Source organism: Scylla paramamosain, chromosome 43 (genome assembly GCF_035594125.1).
Source record: "Scylla paramamosain isolate STU-SP2022 chromosome 43, ASM3559412v1, whole genome shotgun sequence".
Classification (NCBI taxonomy): domain Eukaryota; kingdom Metazoa; phylum Arthropoda; class Malacostraca; order Decapoda; family Portunidae; genus Scylla; species Scylla paramamosain.
The window spans coordinates 837,450-855,000 of NC_087193.1; the positions used below are offsets into that span (position 1 = coordinate 837,450).

Here is a 17,551-nt window from a genome sequence, read left to right on the forward strand (position 1 = left end):
TCAGCTCTACCCTTGACGACAACCACTCCCTTCTACCCACTGTGCCTTGCCACCATTTTGTAGAACCCATGGTCACAGGCAAGAAAGTATAATAGTATGTATGTGCACTGAATTGAGTTGCCTAAGTGAAAATTAGGTACCCACAATTAACTAGTATTAGAGTGGTAATTATAATTGCTCTTTCAGTGTCTCAGTATTGACACAATTAAGTTGTTAGATATGTCTGATACTGAGGAAATTAATCCTGTAGATGCCCTTAGGGAAGGTGAGGATGAGCAAGTGGACAAGGATCAAACTTGTAATGAAGAAGTTAGTGTCAGGGAGCGAGTGCTGACCGACAAAGGAAGAGAATATCAAGTCAGTGTAGCCAAGGGAAGAGCAGAGTCCTGTAAGCATAAATGGAACAGTGTTACCAGCAAAATTAAGAAAGGACTAAAAATTGTAATTAGCCCCTTTGAATTAGAGCCCATGTCAAGTGAAGTAATAGAGGCATTTCATCAGTATTATGTGGAATACACAAAACTGGTGGAACTAGAGCCAGAAAAGTCAGAGGAGCTAAATGAAGAGCTGGAACACAACCAATGAATTCACCATGAAATATTAGAAAGTATAGAATGTAAAAGAAAAGAGTTAAAGAATGACAAAGGATCAATTTGTTCTAGCAAACGGTCTAGACATTCTAGAGTCTCATCTACTTCATCACGTTGATCAGCACAAAGAAAGCAAGAAGCAGCAGGAAAGGTAGCCAGACTTAGAAAGGAAATGGAATATCAGGATAGTTTAGGAGAGGTAGAAGTTAGGTTAGCTAAGACAAAAGCAGAGGCAGAAGTTATGTTAGCAAGAGACCAGGCAATATTTGCAAAGAAAAAGAAAGAGATTTAGCAGTTGCTAGTGCAGAGCTTAATGCTCTTAGCTTAGTTGAAGAAGAAGTAAAAATGCTTCCAGGTAATGATGAAAGTGTAGAGAAGCAAAGTAATCTTCAACAATACATAGAGTCACAAAATGAAATGAAAGCACAAGCAATTGCAAATCAACAAAGTGACAATGCCATGCCTCACAAATATGTTACATTCCATGACCCACAGGAACCTTCTTGCAATAGAGATAATGAATTGATGACAAATGAAATAGATGGACAAATATTTAGTGAACCTCAGGCAATAAATCTCAACCCTACAGCTCAAAGTCTTGTACCAAGCTCTCGTAGACACACTCATAATGTCAACATGCCTAATAATGTGAGACAGAATCATCAATCCTTTTCCTATCCTGAGGGAACCTTTGCAATTAACATACCTGATCCCAAGTGGAGCCTCCCTCCAACAGAACCTAACACTTTTGATGGAGAACCCATGGAATTTCCAAGTTGGTTGAAAAACTTTGAAACTTATGTAGAGTCTAAAACTTCTATTGGCAGAGAGAGAGACTTGCCTACTTAGACAGGTATACAACTGGTGAGGCAAAGGATGCCATTAAAATGTTAATGCACTTTAACTCTGATGCTGACTATGTGCAAGCAAAGAAAAATTCTTAGGGATAGATTTGAAAACAAAAGCATCATAGCTGATGCTTACACAAAAAAGTTAATGAATTGGCTACCAATCTCTCCGCATAATGGTCCAGCATTAACAGTATTCTCAGATTTTTTGAAGTGCTGTTTAGCTGCAATGAAACACACTTCTCATTTGTCATTTCTGAATGACCCAAGAGAGCAGAGAAAGGTGCTAGCAAAACTCCCTGAACATATTGTTCATGACTGGAGAAAGCAAGTAATGATATATCTTGATACTAACAGTAATAACAACACTCCTAGTAGCAATGAAGAGCACCACCCACTCTTTGAAATGTTATGTGAATTTGTCCAGAAAGAAGCAAAAGGAGCAAGCAATCCCTTTGTTTCCTGGAATTCAGTAAGTAGGGAAGTAAATGATTGGATCAAAACTCACACAAAGGCAACCAATTGGAAACCAAGGGAATCAAACATCATGACAAAGAATAGAGGGAGTAGAACTTTCATGGCTAAAGCAATTGAGGAAAAACCAATGTGGACATTCCAAAGTAAAGTAAATGTACAAGCCAACAAACAGTATCCCAAGGACCAGGAAAGGAAAGGACGATTCTGTCACTACTGTACAAAGGATCATGATTTAGATGATTGCAAGGAATTTGCCAAACTTGATGGTAATACTAGGTACAAATTTGCTAAAGAAAAATGGTTATGTACAGGGTTTGCCTACATTCAACCTGTTCCTAAAAAGGGTGACCATTCTAATCCCTCAAAATACCGTCCCATTGCTTTAATTTCCTGCCTATCTAAAGTTTTCGAATCTATCCTCGACAGGAAGATTTTTAAACATCTATCACTTCACAACCTTCTATCTGATTGCCAGTATGGGTTCCGTCAAGGCTGCTCTACTGGTGATCTTCTGGCTTTCCTTACTGAGTCTTGGTCATCCTCTTTTAGAGATTTTGGTGAAACTTTTGCTGTTGCCTTGGACATATCAAAAGCTTTTGATAGAGTCTGGCACAAAGCTTTGATTTCCAAACTACCCTCCTACGGTTTCTATCCTTCTCTCTGTAACTTCATCTCAAGTTTCCTTTCTGACCGTTCTATTGCTGCTGTGGTAGACGGTCACTGTTCTTCTCCTAAATCTATTAACGGTGGTGTTCCTCAGGGTTCTGTCCTGTCACTCACTCTCTTCTTATTATTCATTAATGATCTTCTAAACCAAACTTCTTGTCCTATCCACTCCTACGCTGAAGATACCACCCTGCACTTTTCCACATCTTTTCATAGACGTCCAACCCTTCAGGAGGTAAACATATCACACAGGGAAGCCACAGAATGCTTGACTTCTGATCTTTCTAAAATTTCTGATTGGGGCAGAGCAAACTTGGTATTGTTCAATGCCTCAAAAACTCAATTCCTCCATCTATCAACTCGACACAACCTTCCAGACAACTATCCCCTCTTCTTCAATGACACTCAACTGTCCCCCTCTTCTACACTGAACATCCTCGGTCTGTCCTTTACTTATAATCTGAACTGGAAACTTCACATCTCATCTCTAGCTAAAACAGCTTCTATGAAGTTAGGTGTTCTGAGACGTCTCCGCCAGTTTTTCTCACCCCCAGCTGCTAACTCTGTACAAGGGCCTTATCCGTCCATGTATGGAGTATGCTTCACATGTCTGGGGGGGTTCCACTCATACTGCTCTTCTAGACAGGGTGGAATCAAAAGCTTTTCATCTCATCAACTCCTCTCCTCTAACTGACTGTCTTCAGCCTCTCTCTCACCGCCGTAATGTTGCATATCTAGCTGTCTTCTACCGCTATTTTCATGCTAACTGCTCTTCTGATCTTGCTAACTGCATGCCTCCCCTCCTCCCGCAGCCTCGCTGCACAAGACTTTCTTCTTTCTCTCACCCCTATTCTGTCCACCTCTCTAACACAAGAGTTAACCAGTATTCTCAATCATTCATCCCTTTCTCTGGTAAACTCTGGAACTCCTTACCTGCTTCTGTATTTCCACCTTCCTATGACTTGAAATCCTTCAAGAGGGAGGTTTCAAGACACTTATTCAGCAATTTTTGACCACTGCTTTGACACTTTTATGGGACTGGCATTTCAGTGGGCATTTTTTTATTAGATTTTTGTGGCCCTTGGCCAGTGTCTCTCCTACATAAAAAAAAAAAAAAAAGGGTGTCTAAAAATGGGTCACAAAGGAAAGGATTGTAGAAGGAAAGTTTGTAAAGTATGTCAAAGATACCATCCCACAGCTCTTCACAATGATGATATGACAAGAACTGAGAGCCAAAGGGTGCCAGCAGAAGCAACTCAGCCTCAAGATGATAAACCCACAGTAGTAGCAAATAAGGTCAAAGTTACAGAATCAGTGACACATGACATGCACACCATGATAGTTCCTGTATGGCTGCATCATGTTAGTAATGAAGAGAATAAAGTTTTAGTGTATGCCCTGCTGGATGAGCAGTCTGATGCTTCATTCATCAAGGAAAGCACTCTGAATAAATTGGGAGTTAGCGGACCATCAGTGTCACTTAATATCCACACAATAAGTGGAAAACAAATCACTGATTCTACCAAAATTCATGGACTTAATTAAAGTAAGAGGTTATAATGAAGAAGTGGAAATATCAATCCCTTCAGCATATTCAACAGGAAACATTTCAGCTGGACGGAGTCAGATACCAAGGCCTGAGACTGCTTGTGACTGGCCCCACTTAAAGGCAATCTCTGACAAACTAATGAAATATGACCCAAACGTTGGTATAGGACTCCTCATTGGTTTTGATTGTGCAGAAGCCATTATGGCAGAAGAGCAAATAGCAGGTGATAGCAAGAAGCATCCCTATGCTCGTAGGACAGAGCTAGGTTGGGGGATCATTGGTAGAATCTCACCCCATTCAAGTCCATAGGAGGATACAGTGGTAGTCTACAGAACAGTGACACAAGAAGTAGAAATCAATGAAGAAAAAAGTGTTAATTTCTTAGTGGTTCCTACTAAAACCAAGGAGATGATTAATCCTTCTCAAGTGAGAGAGATGTTTGAACTTGACTTCAGTGATAGAAAGTCAGCTGACACTCCATTATCATATGAAGATAAAAGGTTTATGAGTAAGATGAAAGAAGGAGGACATCAGCTGAAGGATGGCCATTATGAGTTGCCTCTTTCTCTTAAAGATGATAACGTCAAGTTTCCAAACAACAAACTATTAGCAGAGCAGAGACTCAATAAGTTAAGAGCTAAACTTGTGAAGGATAATCAACACAAAGGTGATTACAAAGTGTTTATGGATGATATGACTACCAAAGGTTATGCAGAGTAAGTACTGACAAAGGATTTAGTTAGGAATGATGGTAATGTCTGGTACATTCCACATCATGGAGTCTATCATCTGAAAAAGCCAAAGAAGTTGAGAGTTGTCTTTGACTGTAGTGCAAACTACAGGAACCAGTCATTAAACTGTTACTATTACAACCTGTTACAAGGCCCAGACCTTACCAACAAACTTATTGGCGTGTTGTGTAGGTTTAGGTACGAAAGCATTGCACTTGTATGTGATATAGAAGCAATGTACCATCAAGTGAAGGTCAACCCAGAACACAGAGACATGTTAAGATTCCTTTGGTGGGAAAATGGTGACCTTAATAATGAGATAGCTGAATACAGGATGACAGCTCACCTGTTTGGAGCTACATCATCTCCAGGTGTAGCCAACTTTGCACTTAAGAAAGCTGCAGATGATTACGGGTGTGGATCTGATGCAGCCAAGTTTGTAAGAAACAACTTTTATGTTGATGATGGTTTGAAGTCAGTAGCTACAATGGATGAAGCTGTCACTCTTATTCAGGAGAGCAAAGAATTAAGTTACAAGGGAGGTTTTAACCTTCATAAGTTCTTGTCAAACAACAAAGATGTATTAGCTGCAATTTCTCCTTATGAGAGAGCAGATGGAATTAAAAGTTTTTATTTTAGTAAGAATGAAGACACACTGCCTATAGAAAGAACTTTGGGAGCTGAGTGGTGCATAGAATCTGACACATTTCAATTTAGAATAAAGCTGAAAGACAAGCCACTCACCAGGAGAGGCATTTTGTCAACAGTGAGTTCTATATATGATCCATTAGGTCTAGTGTCACCTCTCAAACTGACTGGAAAGCAAATTTTACAAGAATTATGTAAGAATGCAGTTCAATGGGATAATGAGGTGCCAGATTATGTCAAACCTAAATGGATAAAGTATCTCCTGATCATGATGGCCTAGTAAGAAAGGTTAAGGTCCTGGCGTCAAACTGTAGTCTTGACAATCAGGGAAGACGCACAAAGGCAAACGGGACCATCATAGAGAGGCCAATACATAGTCTAGTATTGCTGTTAGAAGGTAATGCATAATAACAGACCGGAGCATCCCCGCCAAATAGCCAGTGTAACAAAACATATTATGTGCTAATCCTAGTTTTAAGGTACATACTAATGTTAATTTAAGGTAAATTGTTACACAATTTAGGGGAGCCATGTTACTGTATGTAAAGCGTATGTACCTCATGTCATTATTCCTCGGCATTTATAAGTGAAATGTTCAATAGTTTTCTATTTGCATGAAAACGTGTAATATGTGTAAGTATCAGTATTCAATGTTATATTAAGCACCAAAGCCAATGCTCACTTGTTGGTAGTGTGGGGTTAAACTGCTGGTCGCCTGCGGGCATCACTCACAACCGAGTCGCGCTCAGACAAAGACGGGCAGGATGGTGACCGAGGTAAATACTTTAATTTTGTAGTAAAAACTGATTGTCAAAGTGCCAAGTTGATTGCATGTATTGTTAATGAATATTGTAATATGTTGAAAGTGTTTAGTATCAGTGTATAATGTTATTTTGTAAGAAACAGACCGAGAACTTGTTCACAGTTCTTACGGTCATGCCTACCTCATCAATAAATATCAAAGAAAGAACTGCCTTTCCTCGACCCTACGATGATGGGTGTGATCAGTAAAACAGATCACCTGAGAGCCAATTGATGCCCAGCCGGTGCAGCTACACTAGGAGAAGAACAGCATGGGTATAGGAAGGATAGAAGTACATCAGACCCTATTTTTATTTTGAGAATGGTCATGGAAATATGTTGGGAGTCCAACAAAAATTTATATTGTGCTTTTATAGACCTGACAAAAGCATTCGATTCTGTTCCAAGAAATAAACTTTGGAAATGTTTAGTGGAGGAATATGGAATGACAAAAAAACTGCAGAAAGTCATAGAAAGTACACATAAGCCATGTTTGTGTCTCGTTAAGACTGGTTATGAGAAAAATGAGTGGTTTGATATAACAGCAGGAGTAAAACAAGGAAGTGTGCTATCTCCATTACTATTCATAGTATATATGGATTGCATCATAAAAAGGTATAAAGAGAGAACAGGAGTTCATGGAGATGGAAATGTATTAGTGTATGCATATGACAGCCTGCTGGGGTAATAATAGGCTGCAGTTGGAGAGATCTCTAAATTGTTGGAAAAGATGCTTTGACGAGGCGGGGTTGAGCATCAATATACAAAAGACTGAAATACTAACTGTAACAAAGGAAAATGAAGATATTGTAGAAATAGAAACTGAAAATGAATATGTGAAAGAAGCTGAGTGTGTTAAATATCTGGGAAGTGTGTTTGCAAAAGATGGATATAAGAACAAAGAAGAGATAACTGAAAGAATATCAAAGTATAGTAGGGGTGTCTGTGCCCTATATCCTATCCTAAAGGATAAACATATTCCTACAGAGGCAAAGAAAACTATATTTTAATCAGTCCTGGTACCAATTTTAATATATGCCTCAGAAAGTTGGACATTAACCACAAGAGACTGGAGCAGAATTCAATCAGCAGATATGAAAACCTTAAGAGCAATAGTAAATAAAACTAGAAGAGATTGAATCAAAAATAAGAGAAATGATTGGAGTAATGTCAGTTAGAAGCAAAATAGAAAAGGCACAGCTAAGATGGCTTGGACATGTGGAGAGAATGCATGAAGAAAGAAATACAAAGAAAAGATGGAACTGGAGGCCAGAAGGTAGAAGATCTAGAGGGAGACCAAAGAAGAGATGGAAGGACAGGGTGGAAGAAATCCTGGAGGTGAATGGACTGGGGACGTTGGAGGAATTAAGGGAGGAAGAAAGCTTTGAGAGGACTAACCGGAGAAGAGTGCTAGCCTGCCTGACAGGCTGAAAGCCTACCTGGGAGCAGAAGTAAGAAGTACAAAAGAAGAATTAAGATCCTTCAGTAAAAATTTACTCAACATGTATACATGCCTGCATTAAATAAATACACAAGATTTTGAACACAAAACTAGTAAATGCAAAACACAACACTTTGAGTTCATTACATTTCCTTTACATATCATCTATGATGCTTCAAATTACAGCAATCAAAGGACATGAATGGATTACTCTCATAACTAGAACAAAAGGTTGAGACTTTCCTTGCTCTTTTTGCTGCTATTTTCCATCCTTCATTCAATGAGATCATTTGATAACACAGCTGACATCTTTTTCTATTCATTCTCTTTCCTCCACCTGCTGTTTTGAGCATATGTGAGGATTTTTTCTGGCATACAGATCGCTCCATGTTGTTTTTTTCATCTATTTCTGTTCCTGAGCTGGAATGTGAACCAGTTACTAGATACTCCACAATACATTCAGTGAAAGCTCCAAGAGGAATGACTTTCCTGCTGAAGTATTTATTGAACAGAATCCACGAACTGACAAGTGATGTTCCAGTTATCAACTCCATGGCAATCTTCATGTACCACTTATTACTTTTTATTAGTGCCGTGTAATATGAAGCCATCTGATCAGACACATCTACACTGTGGAAATTTCTGCTTGTATCACATGCAAATATGTATGCGTTATTGGTTTGTGTTGTGATTTGTATGTAAGTTGCAAAGTTATATTAAAAGGTAATGGGGAGTTTGATAAACTCGTGAGTGTCACCAGGCAGCAGCACCAGACATGTCCCCTTCTCACACATAGGAGCAATATCAAATATGTCGACAGAGTCATTCTATATAGATAAAGATGCAATGAGTTTATATAACATACTTTTCTACACAATTCCTTCCAAGTAGTAACACAGATAAAACTGAACTGTATTCATTGAACAAAAGTATTTTAGCTCACGTCACTAGGGGACATGCAATAGTGCCGACATCTGGCGGATTAGTTCTGAAAATTTCCCATTAAGGTTAATCCAGCACAAATTAAGTATTAGTTACTGAATTAAATAAAAGTAAGGTAGAAGTGTACAAAAGGCATATAGCTTTTGTTTTTAACGTGGTGAGTTGGAAGCCCACAAGGGAGTGAGTGCAGCTGCCTACCTCACCAGCAATTGCCAGCCACCTGCCATCATAACAAGTCCTATTATGATATATCTCTGCCACTCTATTGCTTGCAACTAATTAAATTCACTAAGTTAAGGTGAACTTAGAAGCACAAAACCAGGAAAACCTCCAAGAATCTGTCATAGCTACGAAACACGACAAACTGCTGGTCTTGGAACACCAACTATTTGGATTCACCATTCAGCTGTCACTGCAGCTAAGTTATCAGTTATTCATAATTATATTTAGCAGTGGTTTCTGTGGTGATGTGTTAGCTGGGAGACCATAGGGTGAGTATTAAGGTCTAAAAAGTTTCCACATACACCTTCCTTCACTGAATTATACTCCAAGACACTCTGAGGTTTCATCACATCATATCCTGCTCCTATCAGATCAAGGATTTCATCTGTCAAAAAATGTTGTATAAATCATGAGGCTTTGTTTCTTCATCTTCACTAGTTTGTAGTGTTACTGTCATTTCCTCTATAGAAGTAAACTGGAACATCCTGGTACTTGTAGTAATAAGTCCTCAAGTACAGTTTGAATTATCTGAGCTCAATCCTGCCTCATCTGGGAACGCTAGTATTTTGTCTGCCTCAACGTTCACACTTTTCGTAATGTCTGGCTGGTGGCTGCTGGCATACTGAAGATAAATGGCTTCAAGCACATTACAACCATGCAGAGGTGTGGTTGAAGCCAACCACAAGATATGTGTTAAGATGACTAGGTTGAGTTCAAATCTATTAAGATGACTATCATGAGAACACCAAAAAAAAGGGGGATATGCCTGAGCCAAACAACTAAAACATAATTTATGCTGCTGGCAAAGTTTGCAGACTTAAAACATCACTCAATTACAGAGACTGATACTCTTGAACACAAGTGCATATTTATTATTTCATTGATAATGTTTAATGACACTATATAAGTATGTACTTACTTTTACCTGGAAAACTTTTGCTTACAAAAAGGCTGGTGAAACTTTGTTAGCTATTAATGTTTCAAATGCTTCAAGCACCAAAATTTAAAAGTGCACCCCTCACAACAACATCAACAGTAGAGTCCTGTCTTTTCAAAGATGTTCAACCCTTCAGGAATTAAACATCTCATGCAGGGAAGCCACAGAACGTGACTTCTGATCTTTCTAAAATTCCCAACTAGGGCAAAGCAATCTTAGCATTGTTTTATGTCACAAAAACTCAATTCATCCACCTATCAACTTGACACTACCTTCTAGACAACTATCCCCTCTTCTTCAATAACACTCAACTGTCCCCTTCTTCTACAATGAACATCCACAGTTTATCCTTCACTAATAATCTAAATTGGAAACTTCATGTCTCATCTCTAGCTAAAACAACTTCTATGAAGTTTGGCATTCTGAGTCATCTCCACCAACTTTTCTTAAATCTCTCCCCCAACAGCTGCTAACTGTGTACAGGGGCCTTATCTGTCCATGTATGGAATATGCTTCACATGTATGGGAGGGGGGGGGGGGGCACTCATACTGCTCTTTTAGACAGGATGGAATCACAAGCATTTCATCTTATCAACTCTCCTCTAACTAACTATCAACAGCCCTTCTCTCATTCTGCAATATTGTCTCTCTTGTTATCTTCTATCACTATTTTCACACTGACTGCTCTTCTGATCTTGCTAACTGCAAGCCTCCCCTCCTCCTGCAGTCTCATGCAAGAGACTTTCTACTTTCTCTCACCCCTATTCTGTCCACCTCTCTAATGCAAGAGTTAACCAGTATCCTCAATCATTCATCCCTTTTCTGGTAAGCTCTGGAACTTACTGCCTGCTTCTGTATTTCCTCCTCCTTGAGCTCTTTCCAGAGGGAGGTTCAAGACCCTTATCCTCCAATTTCTGATTACTGTTTTTGACCTCCATATAGGAATTGCTGCTTCAGAGGGCTTTTTCTTAATTTCTGTTGCCCTTGGTTGGTACCCCTCTTATGAGAGAGAGAGAGAGAGAGAGAGAGAGAGAGAGAGAGAGAGAGAGAGAGAGAGAGAGAGAGAGAGAGAGAGAGAGAGAGAGAGAGAGAGAGAGAGAGAGAGAGAGAGAGAAACTCACAAGTGATATACAAAAGTTCCTCTGAACAAACCACACATGAATTTCAAACATAAAAACTTATTTTAATAACAACATAATGACAAAAGTGCAGACACTAACCGCAACAAACTGGCCTGGCAGACAACCACTGTGGTCTGTGGGGTTTGGGAGAGCAAAGGTGAAGGCTGTCATCTTGCTGGTGAGGTCGTAGCGTGAGATGAGAGTGAGGGAGGTCCAGGTGTCTTGATGTAGGGCTGCTCTGTGCACCACTCCATCACTGCTCTTCATCTGTGGCAAAAGTTTCAACTGAATGTTTATTTTCAATTTAGTTTCTTAAAAAGTTCAAATCTTAGTGTGGTATGAAAATGACAATTTTCTCAAGTACACCAGTGAAAGGATGAAAAGGTGCAAAATAATGAATAACTCTTGGAGAACAAGTTACACTTGAAAGCTAAAGTCTATGTGGTAAGGCTATGGGAGGAGCAGGCATGCAGTTCACTAGTTCAGAAGAACAAACATGAAAACAACACTACAAAATACAAACAAAATTTTAGTGTGCATATGTACTCAGTCACCTTCTCTCAATATAAGTTCATGCACATATAATACTATTCATAATATACCACTTCTCAAGTCTTTACAAGTAATTTGTGTCTAATAGTTCATCAATTCCTGGGGAAATCCCTCAAGGAGGTGGTCACAACTGAAGAATCCCCTTTTGCAATTGTCCATGCACTCTCTCTCTCTCTCTCTCTCCCCCCTACGTCAACACTCTATCTTCCCACTTTACAGCATTTACTGTGCTCTTGCAACATGTATGTCACCTCAGTATCACCCATTCTTTTCAGGTGATTCATCAATCCCAGGTTACTTTGTTTTCCTGCCCTCACCACTTTATAACTCATTTCCCATCCTATTTGCCAACTCTTATGGAACTTCTCAATTACTTTGTTATGAAAACAAGTTAATCTTTTACATAATAAATAAATAGATAAATAGATAAATAAATAAATAAATAAATAAATATATATATATATATATATATATATATATATATATATATATATATATATATATATATATATATATATATATATATATATATATATATATATATATATATATATATATATACAGGGGTACCTTGACTTATAAGTGCTCCAATTTACAAGATTTTTGAGTTACAAGCTGTCACTTGGATGATTTTTTGCTTTGAGTTACAAGCTAAAATCTGAGATACAAACAAGTTTCAGATATGCCACCACTAGTTTGCACTTGGCACTGCAAGCATCACAACAATTGCCCAGCATTCCTCATCTCACTCATTCACTTCACGTATTTTTATACATTTATCATTTATAAATACATTTTTCTTACAGTAAATGCTCAATATAATGAACACATATAAGGGAGAGAGAGAGAGAGAGAGAGAGAGAGAGAGAGAGAGAGAGAGAGAGAGAGAGAGAGAGAGAGAGAGAGAGAGAGAGAGAGAGAGAGAGAGAGAGAGAGAAATTATATGTGACTGTGTGATGGCTAGTGAGTGAGCTTGACAATGGCCACTCTCTTTCTACCTCCTTCTTCCCCCCATCTCTCTCTCTCTCTCTCTCTCTCTCTCTCTCTCTCTCTCCTTCTCTCCTCATATGTGTTCTCTCTTTTCAGATACATTAACACAAACAGAGTGCCCTTAGTAGGCGACTTCAACACTAAAGGAATTAACTGGGAGATGGAAGTGAAAAAAAAATGTTGGGTCATGGAGTGAAGAACTTATGCATACCATGATGGTGAATACAATGAGATAGTGGGAGAACAAGCATACCAGATGCAGAGAAGAAGAACCATCACCGTTGGACTTAGTGTTTACAAAAACCCCAGAAAGTAGAACAAGTATACATTGTCTGAGTCCACTGGGAAGAAGCAATCATGTGATGACAGAAATAGTACCACATAAAGAAAAGTGTTGCACAGTAAAGAACAATATAGAAATGGGAGACAGAACTATGCTAAGGCAAACTTTGCAGAGCTTAATAATTTTTATGGAAAAATTAAATGGAAAGAGCTATTTGAAGGTAAAGTAGGTAGTTCTATAAAAATATGAGATATTTGTGAGCAAGTATAGAGAAGGGGGGATGCAACAGTTTGTACCAAGTTATAAAAGTGAAAATTGGGAAGCATGAACAGTATAATGTCAGGTGTGTAGAAGCAAAAGAGGAAAAGGACAGGGCATGGGAAAAAATGATGAGACAACTGAATAGAAATGCTAGAGAAGATTACAGAAAGGCAATGAATGAATACAGTAAAATAAGAAGAGAAGAAACTTTGAAAGTGACATAGTAAGAAAATCCAAGGAAGAACCCAACTATTCTACAAATACATAAACAGGAATAAGGAATAATTTTAAGGATGGCATAAACAAGTTAAAAAGAGAAGGAAGAATTTATGAAACTACTGAGATGAGTCAACTAATGAATGAGAGTTTTCAACTTGTGTTTACAAAGAAAACTGAATTTGTGGCACTGAAAGTGGTATCACAGAATGAGGGAATACAGGAGATACAAGTAAAGAGACAAGAAATCAAGAAACTACTTGAAGAGCTGGATGTTAGAAAAGCTATGGGACCAGATCAAGTAAATGGATGGATATTAAAAGAATGCAAAGAACAAATGGAAGAACCCATATGGGATTTAATTAACAGATTGTTGAAAGAAGGAAAAGTACCAAGGGAATAGAAAAGAGCTAACATAGTGCCGGTATACAAAGAGAAAAATAAAACAGAACCATTAAATTATAGACTGGCATCACTAACAAGTATTGTAAGCAAGCTTTGTGAAATAGTAATTAAATACAGATGGATGGAATATACAGAAGATGAAAAGATAATTACAGAAAAGCAATATGGATTCAGAAAAGGGAGATCCTGTGTAACAAATCTACTGAGCTTTTATATGAGAGTAATATATGGTGTGCAAGAGAGGGACAGATGGGTTGATGCAGCATACCTGGATCTCAAAAAAGCATTTGATGAAGTTCCCCACAAAAGTATTATGTGGAAGCTAGTGAATGGAGAAGAACTAAAGGAAGCAACATTGAGATGGATTTATTTACAAGGAAGAGAAATGAGAACAGTAATCAGAGACACTAATTCAAATTGGCACAGAGTGACAATTTGGGTACTGCAAGGATCTGTGTTGGCACCTATTATGTTTCAAATATATGTAAATGACATGACAGAGGATCTAAATAGTTATATAAACCTGTTTGCTGATGAAAAAATAATGGAAATAACAAAGGATGAAAATGACTGCAAGGAGTTACAAAAGGATATATGCATGAAACCAAAGATAAAAACTAGACTTTAGTGCAAGAAAATGCCATGTGTTGGAAATAGGAAAAAGAAAAAAGAGAGCTTTGTGGAAGTACAAAATGGGAGGAGAAATAATAATGAAAAGTAATGAAGAAAAAGATTTGGGAATAATGATTCAGGAGACACCTGGAAACCACATAAACGGGATATTTGGCTCTATGTACAACTTGTTAACATTAATGGGGTGTTTAACTATTTAGATAAAGGAGTGATGAAGAAAATTATAACAAGCGTGATACATCCTGCATTGGAATATGCAGCTGTAATTTGGACTCCACATAGAAAAAAGATATATGGAAACTGGAAAGACTATAAAAGATAGTAACAAAGATGGTACCAGAACTGAAAGACTTAAACCATGAAGAAAGACTTGAAGAGATGGGATTACCAATACTACAAGAAAGAAGAGAAAGAGGAGACCTGATAATGTACAAATTAGTTAACAATACAAAAACAATAGAAAGAAATAACTGTTCCTATGGCTCCAATCCCTCCTCAGGATCTCCCTAAGCAAAGGTGCCTCTGGCATTTTGCCTCTGCTAGTTGGAGGGACCTGAGGAGGTATTTTGCTGATTTTCCTTGGAATGACTACTGCTTCCATGTCAGAGACCCGTCTCTGTGTGCTGAGTGCATAACAGAAATGATAGTGTCTGGCATGGAGGTGTACATTCCTCACTCTTTTTAAGCTAAACATTCCAAACCTTGGTATAACACAGCTTGTTCTTGTGCTATACATGATAGAGAGGATACAAAAGGTACTTAAACTTTCCATCACCAGAATCTCATGCACTTTATATTTCTGCCCAGAACTATGCCAAGTCTATTCTCCAACTAGTCAAAAAATCCTTCATTAATAGAAAGTGTGAAAATCTTTCCAGATCTAAGTCCCCTTGTGACTTCTGGCACCTAGCCCAAAACATCTCCAATAACTTTGCTTCTTCTTCTTTCCCTCCTTTATTTCAACCAGATGACACCACTGCCATCACATCTATCTCTAAAGCTGAACTCTTCACTCAAACCTTTGCTAAAAACTCTACCTTGGACGATTCAGGTCTTGCTCTTCCCTCTCCTCCACCCTCTGACTACTTCATGCTACCTATTAAAATTCTTCTGAATGATGCTTTCCATGCCCTCACTGGCCTAAACCCTTGGAAGGCTTATGGACTTGATGGGATCCCTTCTATTGTTCTCCAAAACTGTGCCTCTGTGCTTGCACCTTGACTAGTCAAACTCTTCCAACTCTGTCTGTCAACATCTACCTTCCCGTTGGAAGTTTGCCTACATTCAGCCTGTTCATAAAAAGGGTGACCATTCTAATCACTCAAACTGCCATCCTATTGCTTTAATTTCCTGCCTATCTAAAGTTTTTTTTAACTATCCTCAACAGGAAGATTCTTAAACATCTATCACTTCACAACTTTCTATCTGATCAATAGCATGGTTTCCATCAAGGCTGTTCTACTGGTGATCTGGCTTTCTTTACTGAGTCTTGGTCATCCTCTTTTAGAGATTTTGGTGAAACTTTTGCTGTTGCCTTAGACATATCAAAAGCTTTTGATAGAGTCTGGCACAAATCTTTGATTTCCAAACTACCCTCCTACAGCTTCTATCCTTCTCTAAATTCATCTCAAGCTTCCTTTATGACCATTCTATTGCTGCTGTGGTAGATGGTCACTGTTCTTCTAAATCTATTAACAGTGGTGTTCCTCAGGATTCTGTCCTGTCACCAGCTCTGTTTCTATTATTCATCAATGAACTTCTACACCAAACTTCTTGTCCTATCCACTCCTACGTTGATGATACCACCCTGCACTTTTCCTTATCTTTTCATAGACATCCATCCCTTTAGGAAGTAAACAGTTCATGCAGGGAAGCCACAAAATGCCTGACTTCTGATCTCTCTAGAATTTCTGATTGGGGCAGAGCAAACTTGGTATTGTTCAATGCCTCAAAAACTTAATTCCTTCATCTTGGTATTGTTCAATGCCTCAAAAACTTAATTCCTTCATCTATCAACTTGACACAACTTTTCTAACAACTATCCCCTCTTCTTCAATAACACTCAACTGTCCCCCTCTTCTACAATGAACATCCTCAGTCTGTCCTTTTCTTATAATATAAACTGGAAACTTCACATCTCATCTCTAAATAAAATAGCTTCTATGAAGTTAGGCAAGCTGAGATGTCTCTACCAGTTTTTCTCACCACCCCCGGCAGCTAACTTTGTACAAGAGTCTTATCTGCCCATGTATGGAGTATGCTTCACATATCTAGGTGGGTTCCACTCATACTGCTCTTTTAGACAGGGTGGAATCAAAAACTTTTCATCTCATTAACTCCTCTCCTCTAACTGACTGTCTTCAGCCTCTTTCTCATTGCTGCAGTGTTGCATCTCTAGCTATCTTCTACCGCAATTTTCATGGTGACTACTCTTCTGATCTTGCAAGCCTTCCCTCCTCCTGTGGCCTTGCTGCACAAGACTTTCTTCTTTCTCTCACCCCTATACTGTCCACCTTTCTAATGCAAAAGTTAACCAGTATTCTCAATCATTCATCCCTTTCTCTGGTAAACTCTGGAACTCCTGTCCTGCTTCTGTATTTCCACCTTACTATGACTTGAGCTCCTTGAATAGGAAGGTTTCAAGATGCTAATCCCTCAATTTTTTACAACTGCTTCAGACCCTATTCAGAGAGGGGCATCTGAATGGGCTTTTTTTATTAGATTTTTTGTTGCCTTTGGCCGGTATCTCTCCTAGACAAAAGAGGAGGAAGAGAGACAGATGAGGGGGCATGGGAAGAAAATAGAGAAGAGTGGATGTTCAAGTGACATCAAGAAATACAGCTTCCTGTATGGAACTATTGAAATCTGGAATGATTTAACCCTTTCCTTCCGGCAATCGTATATATACGATTGCATCAATGCGTCCGTAACGACGGCGATCATACCCATAATCAAGAATTTTCGTGCCTCAGTTTTGAGCTCCAAGCGCGGTTTCTCGAGTCGGATGGTGTGAGTGGAAGTGTCTGGCATGTTTCCACATGTAGTGTTGTCACTAGCTCTGGAAATTTAGCGGTAACTTAGCTATTTTTCTTTCTCCGGGCGACACTTGGCAACCCCAGTGACCCGCCGGGTGGAAAGCACCATGATAAGTGCGAAGAGACATCCTGATAAGAGCGAAGGACTTCAGATCATAACTCACCATGGAGCAGGACAGAGCATTATCTTCGATTTTATAATA

At 38.7% G+C, this 17,551-nt stretch overlaps 1 protein-coding gene across 3 annotated transcripts in view; it reads right to left on the reverse strand.

Moving 5' to 3' along the window:
• LOC135093485 (uncharacterized) overlaps window positions 1-17,551 on the reverse strand; it is a 195,789-nt gene that overhangs the window by 36,691 nt on the left and 141,547 nt on the right. For all 3 annotated transcript variants that reach the window (XM_063992765.1, XM_063992766.1, XM_063992767.1), the window contains exon 12: window positions 11,073-11,240. In XM_063992765.1, coding sequence (XP_063848835.1) covers window positions 11,073-11,240 — 168 coding nt within the window. The remainder of the gene's footprint in view (window positions 1-11,072; window positions 11,241-17,551) is intronic.